The sequence below is a fragment of the Lontra canadensis genome, unplaced genomic scaffold, assembly GCF_010015895.1.
Source record: "Lontra canadensis isolate GAN:19392208 unplaced genomic scaffold, GSC_riverotter_1.0 scaffold99, whole genome shotgun sequence".
Lineage (NCBI taxonomy): Eukaryota > Metazoa > Chordata > Mammalia > Carnivora > Mustelidae > Lontra > Lontra canadensis.
The window spans coordinates 2,980,859-3,005,601 of record NW_022631093.1 but is presented as its reverse complement, the minus strand read 5'-3'; the positions used below and the strand labels follow the sequence as shown (position 1 = coordinate 3,005,601).

The 24,743-nt window shown below is 44.9% G+C and overlaps 1 protein-coding gene across 2 annotated transcripts in view; it reads left to right on the top strand.

Annotated features, from left to right (window-relative positions):
* The window catches only part of FSTL4 (follistatin like 4), a 410,907-nt gene that overhangs the window by 174,708 nt on the left and 211,456 nt on the right, over window positions 1-24,743 (top strand). The window contains exon 4 of one of the 2 annotated variants that reach the window (XM_032837649.1): window positions 23,824-24,066. In XM_032837649.1, the coding sequence (XP_032693540.1) occupies window positions 23,824-24,066 (243 nt within the window). Of the gene's footprint in view, window positions 1-23,820; window positions 24,067-24,743 lie in introns of both variants that reach the window. The other variant, XM_032837647.1, reaches the window with a different exon arrangement.

Genomic DNA, 24,743 nt, shown 5'->3' with positions numbered 1-24,743 from the left:
AGGCTGCCCTGTGACCCTCTCCAGCTTTGGAAGCTCCTCTGTGGTGGGAGCAGCTTTGGATCACTGCCAGCCTCTTGTGACTTCCCACTCCTGCTGTGTGGCCACACTGTAGTTTGCAGTCACAGAGTTCTACCAAGGAACTTGCTCAAGAGCCCTGCCTGAGGGGACCCATCATCCTCTGAGAGCGGTCCAGAGCCTCTCTATCCCACCTGTATGGGAGGGGGGAGAGTGCTGGATTACTGGGCAAGAATTGGATGGAATGTGAAGATTTCTTAGATTTCCATTTGTGATCATTTAGTCTCAAGTGTTGTCCTGGGGAAAAAAGTATAACCTGAATATGGATTTTTTTTTAATTGAAGTATAATTTACATACAAAGAAATTTCTAGAACTTTGTGAATGATTTTTGACACATGTATACACCATCACTCAAATGAAGACATGAAATGTTTCTATCATTCTAGAAAATGATCCAGGTCCCTTTCCAGCCAACCCTTCCATATCCAGAGGCCATCCCTATTCTAGTTCTTACCACCATGGATAAATGAGTTCAGGTATTCCCGAAATTCTTGTAAGGAGAACTCTGCAGAAGGGATCTTTTGGTTCTGACTTCCTTCACTCCCCATAACATTTCAGAGTTTTGTCATCATTAGTAAATCAGGTCCTTCTTATTGGTGAGTAGTATTTGCGCTGGATGAGTATATCACAGTGTGCAGAGTCATTCTTGCTGATGGACATGACATTGTTTCCATTTGGGGACTATTAAGAATAAAGCTTCTAGGAATGTTTGTATTTATGTCCTTTTATGTCCATAGGCTTTCATTCCTCTTGGGTAAATAAATACTTACAGATGGCAAATAAATACATTTAAAGATGATGAACAGGATTAGTCACTGGGAAATGTAGGTTAAAAACACAATGATATACTATTTCATAGCTCTTCAAATGGCTAAATCTTAAGACTGATCATAGCAAGTGTTGACAAGGACCTGGGGGAACCAGAATACTCATAGAGTTCTGGTGGAAATGATTTCTGTTGTGGTGATTTTTTTCTTATCTTTATTTTTTCTTCCTTCTACTTTTTTTAATATTCTTTCTTCTTTTTCTTGAGCTGGAAGCTTTGTTCATTGTCTTTTGCCTTCCATCATCTTTGATGAGAAGTGAAGCATCACTGTTACTATTGTTTTCTTGAAGGTGATGTATCTTTTTCCTTCTGGCTTCCTGTTATGGTTTCTTATTACCTTTGGTTTTTAGGAGTTTGATGATGATTTACCTTTGTGGTTTCCTTTGTGTGTTTATTTTATTTGGGGTTCACTTACCTTCTTGGATATTGGATTGATGTCTTTAAGTTTTGTAGATTCTTAACAGTATCTTTTCAAATATTCCTTCTGCCTTATTCTTTCTCTCCTCTCCTGGTAAAACTCCAGTTACATGTATATGAGTCCTATCCCACGGTTCACTAATGATCTGCTCAATATTTTTGGCTCCGTGCTTCAGCCTAGGCTTTTTCTATTATTGCCTTGTCTTAATTTATTCATCCCATTTCCTGCTGTGTCCAGTCAGCTTATCCTTAATAAACTCTATTTGGTAAATCCTTTATTTCAGATTTTGTGTATTTCAGTTTTAGTTTTATTAAAGACACATTCTTCTTCAATTTCATTCACTTAAACATATATTCCTTCTCTGCTGTCCCATGACTTCAATAAAACTTAAGAATTTAGATCTTCTGGTGTTTCCTGGTTGTTATAATGGGGAAAACCATCTTCTGCAAACTTCTCTATCCAAGACAGAAGTAGAATTCTGTGTATGAAATTTGAGATGTCCTATTTTTCCCCCAACATTTCGCATATTACTAGAAAATTACAGGAATAGTACAAAGAATTCTCATATATCCTTCACCCAAAGAGCCCATTCACATTTTGCACACTATCCTAATCGTGTTTTTTTCCAGTAAGGGAATTCAAACCAGATTGCTCATGACACTTGGTTGTTATCTGTCCTCAGCCTGTTTGCCTCAATTCAGAACAGCTCTTCAGGCCTTCCTTGCTCTATATATCTTTAATGTTTTTAAACATTTTTAACATTTTAAATGTCTTTAATGTTTTTAAAGATTATAGACCAGTCATTTTAATGATGTCCCTCAATTTGATTTTGTCTGATGTTTCCTCATGAGTACATTGAAGTTATGAATTTGAGGCAGGAATATAACTGAAGGTCTGCTGAGTTCTTCCCCTGTGTCCCATCAAGTAGGAATCAATGACAACTTGTCCCATCACTGCTAATGTTAACTTGGATCACTCAAATGAGGTAATAACTCACAGCTTTCTCCACTGTAGAGTTGCTCTGTTTTTCCTTTGAAAATAATAAATGTTTAGTAATGAGATATTTTAAACTGTAAATATCCTGTTACTCCCCTTTCACCCATGAGTTTCAGCATTTATTGGCTTCTTTTGGGCTGAATGAAAACTTCCTCATTTTATCATTTCTTCTACATTTATTAATTGAAATTCTATAAAAGAGAATTTTCTCTTTTCCCCATTTGCTTACTTTTTAAAAAAAATCAGGTTGGGTGTGTGAATTTCTCTTTATTCAATAGAATATTATCTGTTTCTATCATTTAATATTAGGCTCAGAAGGTTATAGGTTTGGTCAGTGAGAGATGCTTTGAACTGTCCTCCGTGTTTTTTGATATGCCCATGATTTTTTAAGTGCTTCCCTATGTTCTGGCACAAAAAGATACTCAGAGCTCCTCTTAGACATTGCCTGTTTCCTGGCACAAACGAAAGAGACTTGTTTCCCTTTAGTGGTGAACTGCATTTAGAAATGAGAGTTAAAAGTGCTTCTTACTACTGGGGTTTTGCTGCTCCCAGAAACTCTCAGAGAAGAGACATAGGAAATGTCTTTTTGTCCATATTCATCCTGAAAGCCATGATCCATCACATCAATACCTCCCGTGTCAGTCCATCCATAGGGTTCATTCTAGCTCTCCTTTTTCCCATTTTTGCAACCCTCTTCTTCAGTGAAAAACCTAACTCCCACTACCCTCAGTGTGCTTATTCATTGCTAAGTCTCCATATATATAAATTAATCTTTGGACCCCTATCAGACTGCTGTCTCCCTCAGCCATCTCCCTGTGTGGACCCTAGTCCCACCCTTGCCACCACCCAGCTGATACACCTACCAGAACCAACTTGGCCACAATTCCTCGGTACCCTGCCTTTTGAGGGCCTGACCCCAACTCGATAACCATGGTACTCTGCTGCCTTTCCGTGAACCACGAATTTTTGTATCATTAGAATTTGCTGTCCTTGGAATGAAAAGTGCCAAGTCATTCTGGCATGTTTAAAGTTGAGATGATAAGTAATGCTTTTAGTCATGAATGAAAGATAATTTTGTCTTTGTTGATATGACCTGTTTAGAAGGATATTTCAACTTCTAATGCTGTTTAATTCTGTCCCTATAACTAACATTGAGCTGGTACTTATTATGGAATGATGTCTGCACAGGCTTTAGGTAGATAGACGTCAGCGGGAACTGAGCCACACTTTGCAAGGCTACTGCCTCAGGAGGGCCGGACCGGTCAAAACCAGGCTTGTTCTGATCAATATCAACTAGTGATCAGGTGGCCCTGTAGGCTGGAGACCCACACTGTGCTGGGCCTTCCCGACGCAAGGCGTTGCTTACTCAAGTTGTTCACACTCAGCTCAGTCTTGTCTGTTTCTTTTATCAGAAGTGGTCCAAGAGGGGTCAGTCAGTGACTGCATGTCTGTCACCAGCCACATCTGCCTATTGCCAAAAGTACTGCCACTCAGAGACTCCTACTCGGGGTTTCCATGCAGAAGACAGGGCCGCGGCTTATTGCTGATATCTGTGTCCTTTCTTTCTCCATGGCACCCCAGCAATAGACTTCTCCTTATTGTTGGAGGTCCTGCTGATGGGAAAGTTTCAGTTTGCTTTCAACATGCAGGTGGACTTGGGAAAATTAAAATCGGCTCTCTGTCAGCAACCCCAGCCTTTCCTGAGTCTCTCCTGCCACAGAAACTCTTCTCCCCGCTTTCCCAAGTACAGACTGATGGTGCATTGAACAGAATATCTTTGTATTTATTTCCAAGTGTTTTTGAATTGCTGCATTCTCTTTTTTTAAAACTTCATTATCTGACTTTTGCCTCTGGCAACATGGCAGATAAATATGTGTTAAATCCTTTGAAGTACTGATGTACTGGTAAGGAAAGACTTAGAGGTTGAAAAGACAAGTGAAATTAGGAATGCAGAGAGCTCCAGTAGCCCTGCAGCCGGCTTTCCCTGGACAGCCCGGCCAAGATAGGTGACCTTGAGCTCTCATTTGCACACCTTACATCATTCAGGGTACCAAGGACACATCCCAGGGGCCTTCCAAGGGGGATGTATTTGGAAAATGTTCCTCACCCCGCATACATGCGAGGGGTGCCAAAGGATTGCATCTGCAGCAGAAGGGCGAATGAGAAAGATACCAAGTGACTGTAAGAAGGTGTGCAGCAATTCCCGGCACTAGGTGAGAGATAGCAAGAGGGCAGAGCAGGACAAAGTGCCTGATAATGTATAGTCACATGCCGATCTTCACAAGGAATTACAGTGCAAGTGCAAAGCACCCAAACAATCTCAAGCATACATTTAGGGTAACCCCGAACAAGGGAGTCCTTGGGTATCCAGCGCAATCAAGACGAGCCCATCTTCATACCATGCCTTGGGAACTCTTACAGAGAAACCTTCAGGAAATGTGAGCTCATTAAAAAAATAACAAAACCTTAAAACCCCGTGGGTTAAGGCAGCACATTGTAATCAGCATGAAGAACAATGGGATACAGCATATAAAATATGTCTGTTGAATATTTTTTAAAGATTGAAAGTAGGATTAAAAGTGAAGAGACTATACAAATTACCAGCCACCTCTGTGCAAGATGAAATAAAACCTCTAGAAATAAAAATTTCAAAGCTAAGGACTCTGTGGGAGAGGGTAAGAGTAGATTAGAAAAAGCCGAAGAGGAAATTCAGGAGCTGGAAGATGAATTTGGAAAAATTACACACAGTGCAGCACAGGATAACTACACATGGGAAATGTGAACAAGATAGAGGAGAGGTTGAGACAGAGGAGAGAGAACTTGCAACACAGGTCTCATCAGAATCCCCAAAGAGAAGAAACAGGAAAGAAGCCATGGAGCAGAGATAATATTTAAAGAGAGATGTCTGAGTTTTCACAAACTGATGAAACACAAGAATCCTCACTTCCAGGAAACTCAGTGAATGACAAGCAGAATAAATGTAGAGAAACCTGCCTGCTTACATCAGAGAGAAGCTGCAGAAAACCAAAGAAATCCTAAAATTACCCACATGGGAACAAAACATTGTCAGCTGACCTCTCAAGAACAACAGAAGTCCAAGAGCAGGGGAATGAAATGTTTATTGAATTGAGGGGGAAAATCGCTAAACATAGAATTAATTACACAGCATTAATTATTCTTTAAAATGAAGACACTAGATATTTTATACACACATAACTAAGAAAATGTGAGGCATAAAAAGAAATTAAGAGAAATAACGAGCTAAGGTGCTCTTGTCATGTATTTAGGTCACAAAAGGAGTGTTTGGAGTTTATATGTTCTAAGGTTCTTTCTACGGGGGTATTTAATTTTTATTTGAGTCAAAGAAAAAAAATGTAAAGTGAAATAAGGAAACAAAAGAGTGAAAGAGAAACATAGAAAAAGGCAATAAACAACCTCGAGTATTTCGAGTAATGAGATAGGTATACAGTGGACGCTGTAAGAGAAAATGAATGAATTCCAGTATGAGGTGTGTGAAGCCACACAGTGTCAGAACAGAGGAATGAAGTCTCAGATAAGTAAATACAGTATGAGTGATTCACTTATGTAAAATAAAATTCAGAAACATTTAGAACAAGCAGCATATTGCATAGAAATACAAAGAGTAAGATCGAACAACAAAGCAAAAGCAAGGCAAGAATAAACACAAAATTGAGGATAATGTTTACCTCTGAGTAGAAATGAGGGGGCTGTGGAGAAACTCGGAACAGAGAACACTGTTCTTTTTCTCGAAATGGGTCCATGAGTACATAATTGCTCCCCACGTTGCAGTCTTTACACTGTCCATGAAGTATCCTTTCACAGTCATTATTTCATAAGAATAATTTAGCCATTTACAGTTATTTGAATTTGACTTGTATGTGGTGTGAGACAGGGTTCCAGTGTGATAGTTTTCCAGGTGGAGAGCTGGTTGCCCAGTGCCATTTGTTAGGTGCCTCTCCTTTCCCCAGGGCAGTGGTCACTCTGGTCATACACCAGACTTTCATGTATATACACTGGGATGTATTTCTGGATACCCTCTCCTATTTTATTGCCACATCTGCAGTCCTTGATTTGTCTCTTCCTCACTCTGTATCACTGGCGCAATCACAGCACTAGCAGCTTTGTGGTTGGATATTCTGATAGCAGAGATAAAGGCACAAATCCCTTCCCTTTTCTTTTTTTATTTTCCTTGGTTATCCGGGGTCACTTACTCTTCCAAAAGAACTCCTTAAGATCATTTCATCCCCTTCCTAAAGGATTGCATTAAATTTGTGAATTTATGGTAATGTCTTTCCACCCAAGAATAAGAAATTCTTTTGCATTTGTTCAAATCTTATTTTATGACCTTCAATAGATTTTGTGGTCATTTTGTATTGGTCCTATGGCTTTCTTGTTAAATTTATTCATAAATATTTTATGATTTTTACCATTATTATGAGTGGTCAGTTTTTCCCTTTACCATTTCTAATTATTTATTGCTAATGAAGAGAAGAATGATTAATTTTGGCATATTTATCATCTATTCAACCACCTCATCATAACTCTCTTGCAATTTAATATTGTCCCTGGAGTCTCTGTTTTGTAAGTATACAGATACATGGTCAGCAAATAGATAGAGTTGTCAGTTGCATTTTCTAAAATTTTACTGATTATTTCATTTTCTTCTTTTTATACTTCCTTTTTGAATAAAAATGGTGATGACAGGTGTCCCTGTCTGGCTCCTAATTTTAACTGAAACAGTGGTTGGCCATTTAAGGTACCATGTTTAAGTTTTCCTCTATTTCTTTTTCCTTAGCCAGACAGGGACACCTGAGCCAAAATCAAGAGTCAGACACTTAACTGACTGAGCCACCCAGGTGCCTCCTTTTTATTTCTATTTTTGCTCTGGGCTTTGAGATATGTCCTGTACTTGATCACGGAGGCCAGTAATTTGAGTCTCCATAGTGACCATTCTGTCCTTAAATTCTTCTGATTTTCTTTTTGGCTCAAAAATCATAGTTCTTTTGAAAACCCTTCTTTGTGCTGCGCTCGGATCTCCTGGCGTTCCAGTACCACATTGTCTCTGTTAAATTGTCATCCTCTTCCTCTCGCTGTTCCAGTTTTGGTCATTCATCTGAGCCCCCTCCTGTAAATGGTTATTTCCCACCGCCTTTCACTGGATCTCAAGTTCACACAGTGAAGGACCTTAAAGCAGCGGTCTCATCGACAGAGCCTGAGATGGGGTTGGCGAACCCCGGGGGGGTCTCCGTATGGGAGTAGACAGCTTGTAGGGCTCCTGTGGAGAGCTGGAGGAAGCCTCCTACTCTCTGGTCATCATGTGCTCTCCCAGACTCAGGGATAGAGCAGACAGTCTACTCATTTAGGCAGGAAAGCCAGCTTCCCATGAGCCTCTGTGCCCACCTGTCAGAGGCCTCAGCAGCTGCTTGGCTCAGACAAGCCCGATGGTGGGAGCTGACAAGAGAAGAAAAGATACTCTTTTTGATCCAGTTACTAAGCTTTGTTTTGATATTATGGCTGCTAATCCCATTGAGAGCAAAGGACAGATCTTTGAGAAGAGAAACTAACACCCTCCTGATTGGAAAATAGTAAATTTTTCTGTGCTGATATTAGACATTTTAATTGAGCTCCATTTTTAAAAAAATAAATGGCAGAATAATCAAGGAGACGAGCATGTTATCGTTGTGAGACACATCTGTGCTAAGTGATCTACAAGGCCAAGTGTCGACCTGAGGGCGGCTCTTATGCAGCTGGTAAAGGGCCCTAGAAGAAAGTAGCGCTCCCTCCGTGCTCGTAAGTCTGGAGTATAAATGTGGGGGAGCACCACAGTGCCTCATGCATGGAGAGTGCCTCATGCTGCGTATCTGCACGATAATCCTTGAAATAATTGGAAGCAGCCTGTGGTGTCATGGCCTTGAATCATTAGTTGGTGGAGAGGCAGGAAAGAACCCACGTAATGAGGTATCCGCGAGAGAGTGGAGACCCATCAAGAGTGGCAACATCTGGCCCCCCAGCTCGAAGATGCAGGGATCCCCGAGGAGCCAGAGAAGGGGACAGGAGAGCTTGGTACCGGGAGGAAAAATGAGGGGTCTGGTGACAGAGAATAAGACAGATGCAAGCTGAAGAGGCTTTAGGCAAAGAACGGGAGCTTGGGGACAGGAATATATTTGGAGGAAGCGCTCTAAAACAAAACCATTTTGCAAAAGAAACTCTCCCAAGGGCAAAAATCCTATTGTGTTTCACATTTTTATGCAGCTTTTCTTTTTTAGAAGGTCTCTGAAATAACCCTTCACAAGCCAGTTGAGACAGCTGGATAGTGCAGACAGAGGCAAAGAGAAAGAAGAGAGTCTTGTACTTTTATTATAGCCAGAGACATGCAAGTTAGGACATGAGTTTTTGTACACCAAGTTCACAGGCACGAGGCTGTTTTTCACATCTCACCAGATCTCTACAGAAGCCCTTCATACTCCTGTTCAGGAAGCTTGAGAAGGCTCACACAGGAAGGAGACTTGCTATGATAGAACCCAGGTCTCAAACTCTCATCCTAAGTTTTCCATACCATTCACTCTGCCCACTACTCACTGTGTCACCGTATCACCTTCCTTAAAACCTCCGACCTCCAATGACTCAGATCTCTAGCCAGCAGTTCTGGGTGTCTGCAGTCTCTTAATCAGATCCAGTCTTTTTCCCCCTAGCATTTCCTGCAGCCACTCCATGCCAAGCCCAAAGCCACACTCTGAACATAAGAATTAGAACCTGGCCATCGCCCCGAAACCAGAGAGACACCCCATCCTCCTCCCCAAAGCGCTCAGTGACCATGAATTCCAGCTGCTCAGAATCCTGCTGCAAGACGTGCTATTCTATCTGACCTGCTGTTCTTGCACTGTGAGAAGTGCTGAGTTGCTGGCCAGTAGCCTGGGAGCCCATCATAGATGGAATATGCCTATGGGAAGCCTCAGGGAGAAAACTCTAGAAATCGTGAGTCAGGCCAGTTCACTGTTGTCACACAAAGTAGAGAGCATGGTGGCATGATAGCACAAAGGGCTCCCAGAAGGAAGAGAGATGCCAGGACCTGCCCGTGGTAAGTGGGTCTGACACCTCTGCAGGCACCAGGGCCCAGGCGGCTTGCTGCCTTTGAACTTGAGCTCCAGGCTTGCCTGGCAGGTTGGAGGCCCTGAGGCGTTGAGGGGAGCCTGCAGAGTTCGAGCTGCAGTTCAGTCCTGGGCCCTGAGAATTGGGCTCCCTCACCTTGGAGACCAGACTCCCTCACTTTGAAGGCTGGGCAGAGTTTACATGAGTCAAGCCAATCCCCAGCACAAGGAAAATGGTGAAGGGAAGAGTGTCCTTGAGATATTTTGAAGCTTGCTATTTCAAGCCTGCCTTTTAAATCTAGTAGCTGTAGTTTATATATCAGTGTAAATAGGCTTACCTTTTCATGAAGGCAGGCCTCCTGACGATGGTCACCAGCCCACACTCGTGTCCACTTACGTCAGTAAAAGCACGGGGCTTCATAGCTTCCAGTCCTGTTGAACCCATCACTAACTGAGGGTCTAAACTGAGCACTTACTATGTGCCAGCCTCTATGAATTATGTCATTTAGTCCTCAAAACAATCCTGTCACGCAGTCAACTGTTGCTATCTTCATTCTTAAACAGAGGGTAAAGGGGGTAGGGGACTTGGCAGGGCTGCGACTTGGTAGGGTTGGAGCCCAGGGCTGGGTCCGCACTGACATTCCATTCAACCCTGTGTCTGGTGACGCGAGCTCCCCCGGCTCACTCTTGCTCTGCTCCATCAGGTGCCCTCCCACATGACAATTCTCTTCCCACGTGAGCAAAGCTGAGCTCCGTGGTTGGGGGCTTTGTGTCCTCCCTTCTGGGGTCTCTCTGCGAGGTTGGACGCTCCAAGAACAGGAGATGTTCAGGGTAGGGGGGAAAGGTGAAACTCTGTGGCAGCCTTTTCAAATGACATCTATAACTGCAGGCACTTGATGGTATTGGGGAAAATACCCAAAACTTGGGAATAAGACAAAAGGGCAGGTGACACATCCTCTCAGGTCATATTGGCACAGTGTTTAACGGGCTCACCCAGGGTCATTTTGATCTGGACCAGAAGTTGCCTCTTTGCGTGTCTCGCCGTGCACCACTCACTGAAGGCCTTTACTATGCAGTTACCCACTAACTCATAGATTTGCTTCCAGGAAAGATGCAAACCGTTTCCACCTGGTGGAGAACACAGCCCCCAAAGTTGTGTCTTCTTGCCCTGTATGTCATTCACCAGCATGTGCCTCGCCTGGCCAGCTCAGTCCCCCTCCTGTCTCCAACACCCATGTACTCCTGAACCAGCTTCTCTTCTGCGGGTCCCCTCATTAATGAGTTAAATAAATCTTCACCTCATCCTCACTTTATATTCTCATGAGAGGCATGCTTTTAAGCTTTTGGAAAGTATGCTTTGGCATTGTGTTCATCTGTAATTGGAAATAGACCCTACAAAAGTCCTGCCAGAGACATCGGGCGAGCGTGGCAACCAGCCGTCTGTTAGATCCAGACTCCTTAGCCAGAAAGAGCCAGCTGAAGGTTGAAGGTCTTCCTTCCTTCATCTTGTTTCAGGCATTTCTGACTTGGACTTGACAGTTCGTTGTTGTTGTTTTGTTTTTTGTTTTTTTTTTTAATTTTATTTTTTATAAACATATATTTTTTTTCCCCAGGGGTACAGGTCTGTGAATCGCCAGGTTTACACACTTCCCCACACTCATCATAGCACATACCCTCCCCAATGTCCATAATAACCCCCATCCCCCCCACTCCCCTCCCCCCAGCAACCCTCAGTTTGTTTTGTGAGATTAAGAGTCACTTATGGTTTATCTCCCTCCCAATCCCATCTTGCTTCATTTACTCTTCTCCTACCCCCTTAACCCCCCATGTTGCATCTCCTCTCCCTCATATCAGGGAGATCATATGATAGTTGTCTTTCTCCGATTGACTTATTTCGCTAAGCATGATACCCTCTAGTTCCATCCACGTCGTCGCAAATGGCAAGATTTCATTTCTTTTGAAGGCTGCATAGTATTCCATTGTGTATATATACCACATCTTCTTTATCCATTCGTCTGTTGATGGACATCTAGGTTCTTTCCATAGTTTGGCTATTGTAGACATTGCTGCTATAAACATTCGGGTGCATGTGCCCCTTCGGATCACTACGTTTGTATCTTTGGGGTAAATACCCAGCAGTGCAATTGCTGGGTCATAGGGTAGTTCTATTTTCAACATTTTGAGGAACCTCCATGCTGTTTTCCAGAGTGGTTGCACCAGCTTGCATTCCCACCAACAGTGTAGGAGGGTTCCCCTTTCTCCGCATCCTCGCCAGCATCTGTCATTTCCTGACTTGTTAATTTTAGCCATTCTGACTGGCGTGAGGTGGTATCTCATTGTGGTTTTGATTTGTATTTCCCTGATGCCGAGTGATATGGAACACTTTTTCATGTGTCTGTTGGCCATCTGGATGTCTTCTTTGCAGAAATGTCTGTTCATGTCTTCTGCCCATTTCTTGATTGGATTATTCGTTCTTTGGGTGTTGAGTTTGCTAAGTTCTTTATAGATTCTGGAGACTAGCCCTTTATCTGATATGTCGTTTGCAAATATCTTCTCCCATTCTGTCAGTTGTCTTTTGGTTTTGTTAACTGTTTCCTTTGCTGTGCAAAAGCTTTTGATCTTGATAAAATCCCAATAGTTCATTTTTGCCCTTGCTTCCCTTGCCTTTGGCGATGTTCCTAGGAAGATGTTGCTGTGGCTGAGGTCGAAGAGGTTGCTGCCTGTGTTCTCCTCAAGGATTCTGATGGATTCCTTTCTCACATTGAGGTCCTTCATCCATTTTGAGTCTATTTTCGTGTGTGGTGTAAGGAAGTGATCCAATTTCATTTTTCTGCATGTGGCTGTCCAATTTTCCCAACACCATTTATTGAAGAGGCTGTCTTTTTTCCATTGGACATTCTTTCCTGCTTTGTCGAAGATTAGTTGACCATAGAGTTGAGGGTCTATTTCTGGGCTCTCTATTCTGTTCCATTGATCTATGTGTCTGTTTTTGTGCCAGTACCATGCTGTCTTGATGATGACAGCTTTGTAGTAGAGCTTGAAGTCCGGAATTGTGATGCCACCGACTTTGGCTTTCTTTTTCAATATTCCTTTGGCTATTCGAGGTCTTTTCTGGTTCCATATAAATTTTAGGATTATTTGTTCCATTTCTTTGAAAAAAATGGATGGTACTTTGATAGGAATTGCATTAAATGTGTAGATTGCTTTAGGTAGCATAGACATTTTCACAATATTTATTCTTCCAATCCAGGAGCATGGAACATTTTTCCATTTCTTTGTGTCTTCCTCAATTTCTTTCATGAGTACTTTATAGTTTTCTGTGTATAGATTCTTAGTCTCTTTGGTTAGGTTTATTCCTAGGTATCTTATAGTTTTGGGTGCAATTGTAAATGGGATGGACTCCTTAATTTCTCTTTCTTCTGTTTTGTTGTTTGTGTAGAGAAATGCGACTGATTTCTGTGCATTGATTTTATATCCTGACACTTTACTGAATTCCTGTACCAGTTCTAGCAGTTTTGGAGTGGAGTCTTTTGGGTTTTCCACATATAGTATCATATCATCTGCGAAGAGTGATAGTTTGACTTCTTCTTTGCCGATTTGGATGCCTTTAATTTCTTTTTGTTGTCTGATTGCTGAGGCTAGGACTTCTAGTACTATGTTGAATAGCAGTGGTGATAACGGACATCCCTGCCGTGTTCCTGACCTTAGCGGAAATTCTTTCAGTTTTTCTCCATTGAGAATGATATTTGCGATGGGTTTTTCATAGATGGCTTTGATAATATTGAGGTATGTGCCCTCTATCCCTACACTTTGAAGAGTTTTGATCAGGAAGAGATGCTGTACTTTGTCAAATGCTTTTTCAGCATCTATGGAGAGTATCATATGATTCTTGTTCTTTCTTTTATTAATGTGTTGTATCACATTGATTGATTTGCGGATGTTGAACCAACCTTGCAGCCCTGGAATAAATCCCACTTGGTCATGGTGAATAATCCTTTTAATGTACTGTTGAATTCTATTGGCTAGTATTTTGGTGAGAATTTTTGCATCTGTGTTCATCAAGGATATTGGTCTGTAGTTCTCTTTTTTGATGGGATCCTTGTCTGGTTTTGGGATCAAGGTGATGCTGGCCTCATGAAATGAGTTTGGAAGTTTTCCTTCCATTTCTATATTTTGGAACAGTTTCAGGAGAATAGGAATTAGTTCTTCCTTAAATGTTTGGTAGAATTCCCCCGGGAAGCCGTCTGGCCCTGGGCTTTTGTTTGTTTGGAGATTTTTGATGACTGTTTCAATCTCTTTACTGGTTATGGGTCTGTTCAGGCTTTCTATTTCTTCCTGGTTCAGTTGTGGTAATTTATATGTCTCTAGGAATGCATCCATTTCTTCCAGATTGTCAAATTGGTTGGCATAGAGGTGCTCATAATATGTTCTTATGATTGTCTGTATTTCTTTGGTGTTAGTTGTGATCTCTCCTCTTTCATTCATGATTTTATTGATTTGGGCCCTTTCTCTTTTCTTTTTGATAAGTCTGGCCAGGGGTTTATCAATCTTATTAATTCTTTCAAAGAACCAGCTCCTAGTTTCATTGATTTGTTCTATTGTTTTTTTGGTTTCTATTTCATTGATTTCTGCTCTGATCTTTATGATTTCTCTTCTCCTGCTGGGTTTAGGGTTTCTTTCTTGTTCTTTCTCCAGCTCCTTTAAGTGTAGGGTTAGGTTGTGTACCTGAGACCTTTCTTGTTTCTTGAGAAAGGCTTGTACCGCTATATATTTTCCTCTCAGGACTGCCTTTGTTGTGTCCCACAGATTTTGAACCGTTGTGTTTTCATTATCATTTGTTTCCATGAATTTTTTCAATTCTTCTTTAATTTCCTGGTTGACCCATTCATTCTTTAGAAGGATGCTGTTTAGTCTCCATGTATTTGGGTTCTTTCCAAATTTCCTCTTGTGATTGAGTTCTAGCTTCAGAGCATTGTGGTCTGAAAATATGCAGGGAATGATCCCAATCTTTTGATACTGGTTGAGACCTGATTTAGGACCGAGGATGTGATCTATTCTGGAGAATGTTCCATGGGCACTAGAGAAGAATGTGTATTCTGTTGCTTTGGGATGAAATGTTCTGAATATATCTGTGATATCCATCTGGTCCAGTGTGTCATTTAAGGCCTTTATTTCCTTGTTGATCTTTTGCTTGGATGATCTGTCCATTTCAGTGAGGGGAGTGTTAAAGTCCCCTACTATTATTGTATTATTGTTGATGTGTTTCTTTGATTTTGTTATTAATTGGTTTATATAGTTGGCTGCTCCCACGTTAGGGGCATAGATATTTAAAATTGTTAGATCTTCTTGTTGGACAGATCCTTTGAGTATGATATAGTGTCCTTCCTCATCTCTTATTATAGTCTTTGGCTTAAAATCTAATTGATCTGATATAAGGATTGCCACTCCTGCTTTCTTCTGATGTCCATTAGCATGGTAAATTCTTTTCCACCCCCTCACTTTAAATCTGAAGGTGTCTTCGGGTTTCAAATGAGTTTGTTTTTTTATCCATTCTGATACCCTGTGTCTTTTGATTGGGGCATTTAGCCCATTTACATTCAGGGTAACTATTGAGAGATATGAATTTAGTGCCATTGTATTGCCTGTAAGGTGACTGTTTTTGTATATTGTTTCTGTTCCTTTCTGATCTACTACTTTTAGGCTCTCTCTTTGCTTAGAGGACCCCTTTCAATATTTCCTGTAGAGCTGGTTTGGTGTTTGCAAATTCTTTCAGTTTTTGTTTGTCCTGGAAGCTTTTAATCTCTCCTTCTATTTTCAATGATAGCCTAGCTGGATATAGTATTCTTGGCTGCATGTTTTTCTCGTTTAGTACTCTGAATATATCATGCCAGCTCTTTCTGGCCTGCCAGGTCTCTGTGGATAAGTCTGCTGCCAATCTAATATTTTTACCATTGTATGTTACAGACTTCTTCTCCCGGGCTGCTTTCAGGATTTTCTCTTTGTCACTAAGACTTGTAAATTTGACTATTAGGTGACGGGGTGTGGACCTATTCTTATTGATTTTGAGGGGGGTTCTCTGAACCTCCTGGATTTTGATGCTTGTTCCCTTTTCCATATTGGGGAAATTCTCTCCAATAATTCTCTCCAATATACCTTCTGCTCCCCTCTCTCTTTCTTCTTCTTCTGGAATCCCAATTATTCTAATGTTGTTTCGTCTTATGGTGTCACTTATCTCTCGAATTCTTCCCTCGTGGTCCAGTAGCTGTTTGTCCCTCTTTTGCTCAGCTTCTTTATTTTCTGTCATTTGGTCTTCTATATCGCTAATTCTTTCTTCTGCCTCATTTATCCTAGCAGTGAGAGCCTCCATTTTTGATTGTACCTCATTAATAGCTTTTTTTATTTCAACTTGATTAGATTTTAGTTCTTTTATTTCTCCAGAAAGGGCTTTTATATCTCCCGAGAGGGTTTCTCTAATATCTTCCATGCCTTTTTCGAGCCCAGCTAGAACCTTGAGAATCGTCATTCGGAACTCTAAATCTGACATATTACCAATGTCTGTATTGATTAGGTCCTTAGCCTTTGGTACTGCCTCTTGTTCTTTTTTTTGTGGTGAATTTTTCCGCCTTGTCATTTTGTCCAGATAAGAGTATATGAAGGAGTAAGTAAAATACTAAAAGGGTGGCAACAACCCCAGGAAAATATGCTTTAGCCAAATCAGAAGAGATCCCAAATCGTGAGGGGGGGGGGGAAGGGGATAAAAAGAGGTTCAGAAAGAAAAAAAAAAAAAAAGAAAAAAGAGAAAAGAAACAAATAAAAAAAGAAAACCAATAATGAAAAAATATAAAAAGGAAAAATATATATATATATATATTAGATGAACTAGTTAAAAAACGTTAAAAAAGAAAAGGGTAAAAGTTAAAAAAATTTAGCAGAAGAAGAGAAAAAAAATTGAAAAAGAAAAAAAAAATTAAATTAACTGCAAGGCTAAAGAATCATGGGGAGAAAGCCATGAGTTCTGTGCTTTGCTTTCTCCTCCTTTGGAATTCCGCGGCTCTCCTTGGTATTGAAACTGCACTCCTTGGTAGGTGAACTTGGTCCTGTCAGGGTTTCTTGTTGATCTTCTCGGGGAGGGGCCTGTTGTAGTGATTCTCAAGTGTCTTTGCCCCAGGCGGAGTTGCACCGGCCTTACCAGGGGCCGGGCTGAGTAATCCGCTCGGGTTTGCTTTCGGGAGCTTTTGTTCCCTGAGCGCTTTCCGTAGAGTCCGGAGGACGGGAACGAAGATGGCGGCCTCCCAGTCTCCGGCCCGGAGGAGCCGAGAGTCCGGGGCCCACTCCTCAGTGCGCCCTCAGAGAACAGCGCCCAATTGCTCCCTTCACCCTGGCCTCCGGCCGCGCTCCAAGCTGACCGAGCCTGAGACCGGTTCAAGGTAAACCCAAGTTTAGAGCTCACTCCTCGGCTCCGTCTCTGTAGCCGGCTTCCCCGTTCTAATACCTGTAAGCTCTGCGACACTCAGACACCCCCGATCCTTCTGTGACCCTGCGGGACCTGAGGCCACGCTGACCCCGCGTGGGATTCACCCCAGTTAAGCCTCTGGAGCGATGTCCCTCAGCGGAACAGACTTTTAAAAGTCCCGATTTTGTGCTCTGTTGCTCCGCCGCTTGCTGGGAGCCGGCCCCTCCCCCCGGGGTCTATCTTCCCGTCGCTTTGGATTCACTTCTCCGCCAGTCCTACCTTTCAGAAAGTGGTTGATTTTCTGTTTCTAGAATTGCTGTTCTTCTTCTCTTCGCTCTCCCATTGGATTTGTAGGTGTTTGCAATCGTTAGATAAGCTATCCTGCTGATCTCCTGCTACCTGAAGTAGTCTCAGCTGCTACTTCTCCACCATCTTGACTCCTCCCCCCGTTGTTGTTTTTTTAATTAAATTTTTATCTAAATTCAATTGGGTTAACATATACTTTATTATTAGTTTCCAGGGTAGAATTTAACAATTCATCAGTTGCCTGTAACACCCAGTGCTCCTTACATCATATGCCCTCCTTAATGCCCATCAACCAGTTACCCCATCCCCCAACACTCTTCCCTCCAGCAATTCTTAGTTTGTTTCCTAGAGTTGAGAGTCACTTATGGTTGGTCTGTCTGCCTCTGTGATTTCACCTTGTTTTATTTTTCCCTCCCTTCCCCTCTGCTCCCCCATTTTGTTTCTTAAATTCTACATATAAGGTCATACGATATTTGTCTTTCTCCGACTGACTTATTTTGCTTAACATAATACCCTCCATCCACATTGTTGCAAACGGATTTCATTCTTTTTGGTGGCTGAGTAATGTTCCTGTGTGTGAGTGTGTGTGTGTGTGAGAGAGAGAGAGAGAGAGAGAGAGAGTCTAGGGATATATATACCACATCTTCCTTATCCATTCATCTGTGCAATGGACATTTGGGCTCTTTCCAAATGGTTGGTGTTTGAAGCCAGTTTGTTGGACCTGGGTTTATAATCTCAGAGCAATACACATGACAAGGTGCATTTAGCTTCCAGCAATGGGTAACTGGATATTTCTGTTAAGTGTTTGGACCTAGCAAATTTGGTCATGTCTTTCAGAGCTCGTCAGAATTCTGCTTTAGTGAAGCATACAGTCGCCTCAGCTTTGGGTCCACTCTGGGGTCACTGAGAGGAATTCACATCTGCCTAGCAGTCACCTGGACAATTCCCGGGGGAATAAAAGCCAGAGAAGGAGGTCAGAAAGGTGTTAATGCTGAGAGGCATCCCATTTGAGGGAGAGGACCGCTGGCCACGGGGTCCATGCATGATAAGGAGTGGGTTTGGGTCTGTGATGCTCAGAGACCCCAGCAGGGCTTCCTCCCCTAGCACCACAGACCTCCGGCCCATAGAGAAAGTGCTGCATGGCCTCCGAGCTGCACACTCTCAGTGTGTGAGTGGCAGAGATCCTGCAGGCCAGGCGTGCTGATGTTTGGGGGTATCCTGATGTCGGAGAAGCTCAAAATGTGGATGTGTGGGCCCTCCCAGCATGAGTTCCTTGAGGCAGGAGCATATTGTCCCATGAGCTGAGCAGATTGTCCCATGTCCCATGTCTAAGGGATTTGAGTGAGACTGATTGAAATCTAGGCTCTGCTGCTTCCCACCCACTTTATCTGAGCACAGGCAAATTACCTCTTGACTGTATTTCCTAATCTGTAGAATGAGACTGTACGTGTGCTACAGACACATTCAGGGTGCGGCCTATGCATGCATCTGCTTCACGGGGCTGTTGTAAGGATTAAAGGAAAAGGAGATGAGCTCCTGTGTTCTAAGTGTGAAGCAGGGCATGCGAGAGTCAACAGTAGCTGCTCTATACACTGCCCTCTCTGGCTGGGTCCTGGAAATGCGAATCTCCCTAGCAGTAACTCTTCCCATCCCCCCCATGTGAATGAGATTCTCCAGGCACCGGTAGAGCTGGCGCAGCCCCGGCACCCAGGGCACCCATAGGCTGTGTCGGTTCCTACCAAGGTGGCTCGTGGTGAGAGCCCAGGGGGACTGCTCCCTCCCCCACCAGCAGCCTGCAGGGTGCCTAGAGCCTTCTGGCCTGTGGGAGTGCTCGAGGGTGAGTCCCTTTCGCCAGGAATGGAGCCAGCGTGCTGAACTTCAGGGTGACTAGACCTCCTCTCAACATTCAGGACTCGGGCTGACAAATGCTTCCAGCGAACCAGAGGCACCCCACTTTCCCAAGGGTCCAGCCGGCAGCCAGCCTCTGCCTGGCAAGGCTGTCTTGGAGCAGGGCTTTGCGAGCGAGTGGGCTGCTTCCTGTGAAGCCCAGGCCGTCCCCCTCCCAGGCCCAGGGCTCTGCCCACTCTGTCTCAGGTCTCACGTCAAATCTCTCACCTCAACAAGGCTTCTCTGACTCCAAGAGAGTTGGCCCATGACAGCAACCGATCTGTTTCCTTCCTAGCGTTGACTACAACCCACAGTGGTTTCCTGTTTGTGTTCTCGCTCCTGTGTGTCTCCCTACATGCAGTGTCCTGCCCTGAGCACCATATCATGGCGTGCCTTGTGTCCCTAGCACCTGGAGTCAGGTCTGGCACAGAGGAGGTGCTCCAGGACTGTGACCTGGCTGTGTGGGGGAAGCGCCCCACTGTTTCCACCTGTGCACGGTGCAGGCCAGGGAGCTGTGTCTCTGCAGGCTCTGGCGCAAACTCAGGGTCTGCAGCTACGGACAAGGCACTTATACGGTCTCTGTCGTGAGGGAGTCCAAGTTCACGACACCAGCTCCCATCCACCTTGGGCCTGTCTGAGAGGATACATTTTCTTAGGAGGGTCAGGCTGGGGAATCATGGGACCATGAACTGCGCTCCTGGATGGCACGCCCGCCCCCATCCAGACCCACCCGTGTGCACAGGGGGCTCCCAACGGCAAGTCGTCAGTCCTGGGTCCTTAAAAAACCTGACCATGACCCAGGCTGTGCACTGTACTTCCCCGGTGGGTAGGTATTTTTGCTCAGAAAAGAAACATTAAATCTATCTGTATCTGCCAATGGGTAGGCACTTAGTTGCTATACGGGAACCTTCCAGCCACCAGTGCCAGAGACCACCACCATGCCGGCCTGGGGCTCACGGCAGGCAGCAGTGAGGCTGTCGACATGGGGCGCCTGGGATTTGGTGCTGTCCATGCTTTCTGCGGCCATGGCCCACTCTTTTTGGCCTGCTCAGGGCCAAGCCGCCACCTCAGTGTGGCTTCGTGGTGAGGTGGGATGTGGTAGTAAGCATTTCAACCCTAGTCCTTTGCTGAATGAGGAGTAGGGACCTCCCGAGGTGGCATCATGAGAAGGGGGCTCTTCTCAGTAGTCAAGCCAGGGACAAGATCTTGGAGGGAAGTGCTGCACGGGGCAAGCTTGCCTATGGGGGTTAGCATCCCACAGTAGAAAACCAGCATGTTTTCCCTCATGCGCTGCTCGGCACCATCCCCGAGAGAGAAGCACTCCCTGCTGTACTTTGCGCCAAAGAACCGGTTACTGAGACTGAGTCAGAGTTCGAAAACTGCCATGTGGTATGGTCAGTGATGAGAAAATGGGCCCCCTGCAATGGGGGACGAAGAAAGTCCCACCTCCTCTGATCCCTTGACAGGGTCCCACAGGCTTAGCTTCCACTGTCACTAAGCTGGGCCACTTCCCCTTGTCTGGGAGGCAATGGCAGCCGAGGTCTGTGAGTTCACATCAAGAACCCTGATCTGAGTCACAGAGGGGATCTCTAGCACCAACTGGTACAGATGGATGTGTTTCTCTGGTGCCGTAACTTTCACGTAACAATTCCCATTTCTGACTGTGTTCAGTAAATTTAATTAGTGTCAAAAATCCGCTTATTTGGTAAGATGATCAGTTTCTAACCTGGGTAAACGACTTTCTTTATGACTATAAATTAAGCATATTATATCTTTTTCACGCATCATGATCGTCCTCATAAATACTGTAGGCAGTTGCTGGCGGTCTCACTTGGTTACCTTTCCCATTACTGTTTTATCACCATCCTGCTAGGATGGGGAATTCATTCTATTTTAGTAACAAGGAGGAAGTAGTGACAAGGGGCTTGTTCTTGCAAGGAACCCACAGCTTGGTCCACATTTCTGCGGCCAAGGATGGGATTCCAGGCCCACCCCTGTGCACGGCGTTCCCAGCTCAACACCGGGCCTGCTGGCCACAGACTAGGAAAAGCAGATGCATGGCTGTTCAGCTACTTTTGTCTTAATTGCAAATAATTAAGATCAAATATTTGCCAACAACCCATTTCCATGTCAGGAGAACCTGAGTGTTCTTGGCAATGTCTGTGAGCACAGGTTGGCTGGAGTGTTTTCTTAACACTGACTCCTCAGTGTACAGCCTATGGGGGAGGCCTCAATCACACCTGTGATCTACTCATACATGGGCACTGGAGGCCTGGTGTCCAGTGCTGGTCTTCGGAGGATCTCACTGCAATCAGAGTGTGTGGTGTTTGAGAGGAGAAAGGGTCAGATGGCAGGGGTTCTGCCCCCACCCTCTGCCTTGCCAGCCACTGCGAGCTGGCTTGGCTATAACTGCTTAGGCTGGTTTAGGTGGACTCTGAAGTCTCTTCCTACTCTGCCACTCCAGAGTCCAGTCTCCTTTACCCCACAAGGCTCACCTCCATTGACCTTTGTCTCCCCTTTGTACCTCTATCCTTCCAGTTTTCCTCTGCCCTCTGCTAGAGGAGACAAGGGGAGATGTCTCCCTTAAAAGGTTCCCCCATGAGGGTATGGTGTTCCCACTACCCTCCTCATCTCTGCTTGTAACCTGAGGTTTGACCAGTGACACCAAGTCAGAGCTGAGGAGGTCAGCTTTTAAAACTACTGTGTTTCCTAAAGTGTCCAAGGCTGTGTGAAGACAAAGGCCCCATACCTGCAGGGTCTCTCTCATCCAGACATCAGGGCAGTCATTCTCGGGAAGGGAATTCAAGTGTGGGGGAGGCTCAGACTCGCCCTGGCAGTGAGCACCTCAGAGAGGTGCTAGACCCCAGGGGGTGAGTGCTTGGAGCTGAGTCAGCTGGAATGTGAGCATAGTCTGGGCAGGGCAAATACCCTGAAGCAGGAACTGAGAGGCCAGACACTCAGAAACTTTGGCTCTGCTTCTTCAAACTGTAGCCATGAGTGGGTGCCTTTGCCATCACACGGGAAGTTTATTAAAACAGTGATACAACAGCAGTGCTTTGTGTTCTGGCTGTCTTGGGAAAGAAACAAAAGCCAGTATCTTTAGAGCTGTATTAGTTTCTTCTAGTAGCCGCCAGCGCTTTCCAGGGTAACCCATTTTGCAGCACCCAAGAGAGTCATGCTAATCAAACATGCTCTGTGACAAAGCAGCCATCAACACCATGGGTGGAGGCCCTCCAGCCCAGGGCCTCCCACTGCCAGGACCCCTCGGCTCCCCTTCACCTGTCAACCTTGACAGGAAGACGTGTGCAGAGCCGATAAATGCCACCGAGCCTCCGCTGTGACATGCAAACATCAGCCAAGTGGATAAAGAAGATTCCCACGCCTGCTTAGGATCTGCACTTCTACACTGCTCAGAGATATTTTGACCTTCTAGTTTATTTTGATTCAAGAAAAAGTCAATATTTCTTAGCTTGCCAAGGCTGGAAGAATTTAAATGAATTATTGAATCAAGCAGTTAATCTATTGATAACTGATTTTTTTCCTTTCAAATCTAGAATGATGAAAAGCAGGCTTAATGGAAAACAAGAAAAAGAAGGTTGTTTTTCCCCCAGACGTTTTAATCCCATGGGATCAGAGCTGGGGCCAAAGGTTCAGTGTTGACCACTAGGGCCATTCTGTCTCGCTTGAAAGTTGTGAAGAAGATACAATTAAAACTTAAAAGCAAAGACTTCCGTGGCCGTAAAATCTGCATCCATGATTTAATTATTTGTATTTCGATATCTTTTTCCTATTCTCAACTTGTGTTTGCTGCCATTAATGCTGCATGGCAAACCTCTCATTTTCTGAACTCCTCTGGTGGAATGGAATGTCATTTTGGGGGTGCTTGCTTGGCCTTTCGTGTAAGTGGGCACTTCCAGCAATAAGATGGTCTCCCGGCCTGCCCACATGGGAGTGTGCGCTCTGGGCACCACTGCCTCACACCACTGGACACGTGTGTTGGGTGCAGGGGACACCCAGCAGCATGGCAGCAGCCATTCCCCAGGTCTCAGCCTTCCTGCCACAGCTGTGGCTTCCTGCTTTGTGCTAGAAAGGGCTGGGCGGTAGAGAAAGGCTACTGGTCCCACTGCTGGTGGTGTGTATCCTGGAGAACCACATTCTCACCCAGAGACAAAGGTCAAGCTCAAGCCTCCCTGCCATGGCTGACCCCATCCTGAACATTTAAGAGTATTGCTTTCTCCTTTCTTACTCCACACTGACTCCCTAGACTCTGCCGTTTTTCCCACTGCCTGCCCTACATATCTGACCACACTTGCTCTGCTTGGCACTCTGTGTCTCCTAGAATCACTCCTGACATCCTTACCCTTCCCATCCTGCCCCTGTACAGAATTCCTCCTCCCATCAGGTCATTCCCTCCAGTGCAATTACGGGAGCCATGGCTCAAAAGGCAAGCCATCCTCCTCTCACTTGGCATGGTCCATTGGCTCTTTGCTACCTCCATGTGGTCCCCTGTTTACTCTTCCCTTCCAGGATTGGTGTGCCTTAGATGGTTGGTGTGAGCCATAAAACCTGAAGCCTGTGCAGCTGGGCACTGCTTTTGGCATCTGTGACCACCTCCTGTCAGTAGGGCAAAGACTCTTTTGAGCACCCCAGACCCCAAGCCCTTGGCTTCACTGGCAAATGGAACCACAAAGGAAGCCCTTGACCACCCTCCCCAAATGCTTGCAGCTGACGCTCTGTGTTTGTGTTCAGCAGGACTTTCTGATGGGCTGCGAGCCTCCTGTGGGAAGAAGTTCTGCAGCCGCGGGAGCAAGTGCATGCTCAGCAGAGAGACCGGGGAGCCCGAATGCCGGTGCCTGGAGGCATGCAGGCCCAGCTACATGCCCGTGTGTGGCTCCGATGGGAGGTTTTATGAGAATCACTGTGAACTCCACCGAGCCGCCTGCCTGCTAGAGAGGAATATTGTCATTGTCCACAGCAAGGACTGTTTCCTTAAAGGTAGGAAGATACCTCCTTGCACCTATGCTTTTGGTTTTGGGGATGGATCTTCTCATGCCAGGGTGCTGAGTCTGCAGGTTGGATGTGTAAAGGCAGTAGAGGAAGGCAGGAGCCTCAGCCGGGTAGCAATAGCAACATTTCAATGAGGCATGTTCTGTGTCTGTCCACCTCCAGAGACCCCCTGCCTTTGGCGGGGGGGCCTTGGAGAGCAGAATCTAGGCAGACCTTTGGGGTAGGACAGGGAGGGGAGAAGAAGGGATGGAACCCACCAACTGCCTGCAACAGTGATGGAGAGGTGCGTCAGAGCCGCCTGGGCCTGGGCACCCAGAGCGGAGGGGCAGGGCTCAGGCTCTCCCTAATGGGACCCAAGCTCATGGTGCTATGGCCGGGATGTCAGGGAGTTCTCCGCAAGGGAGCACAGGTCTATTGGCCCCCTACAGCCGCCCCCCAAGCCACCTGCAGACACATGAAGGGCCGCTTTCCCATCCTGTCTGCGCTGTGGCAGCAGAAGTCGAGGTCAGGGGGGAAGGTGTCCTGGAGAAGGCAAAGCTCTGGCAGGTCGGGCTTCCCCTCTGAGTAGAAGTAGCTTTGGACACGTTCACGGCTGTGCTTCTGACACTCACGCTGAAGTGCTGCAGGAGTCATGAGGCACATTATGGAAATGAGGCCAAAATGAG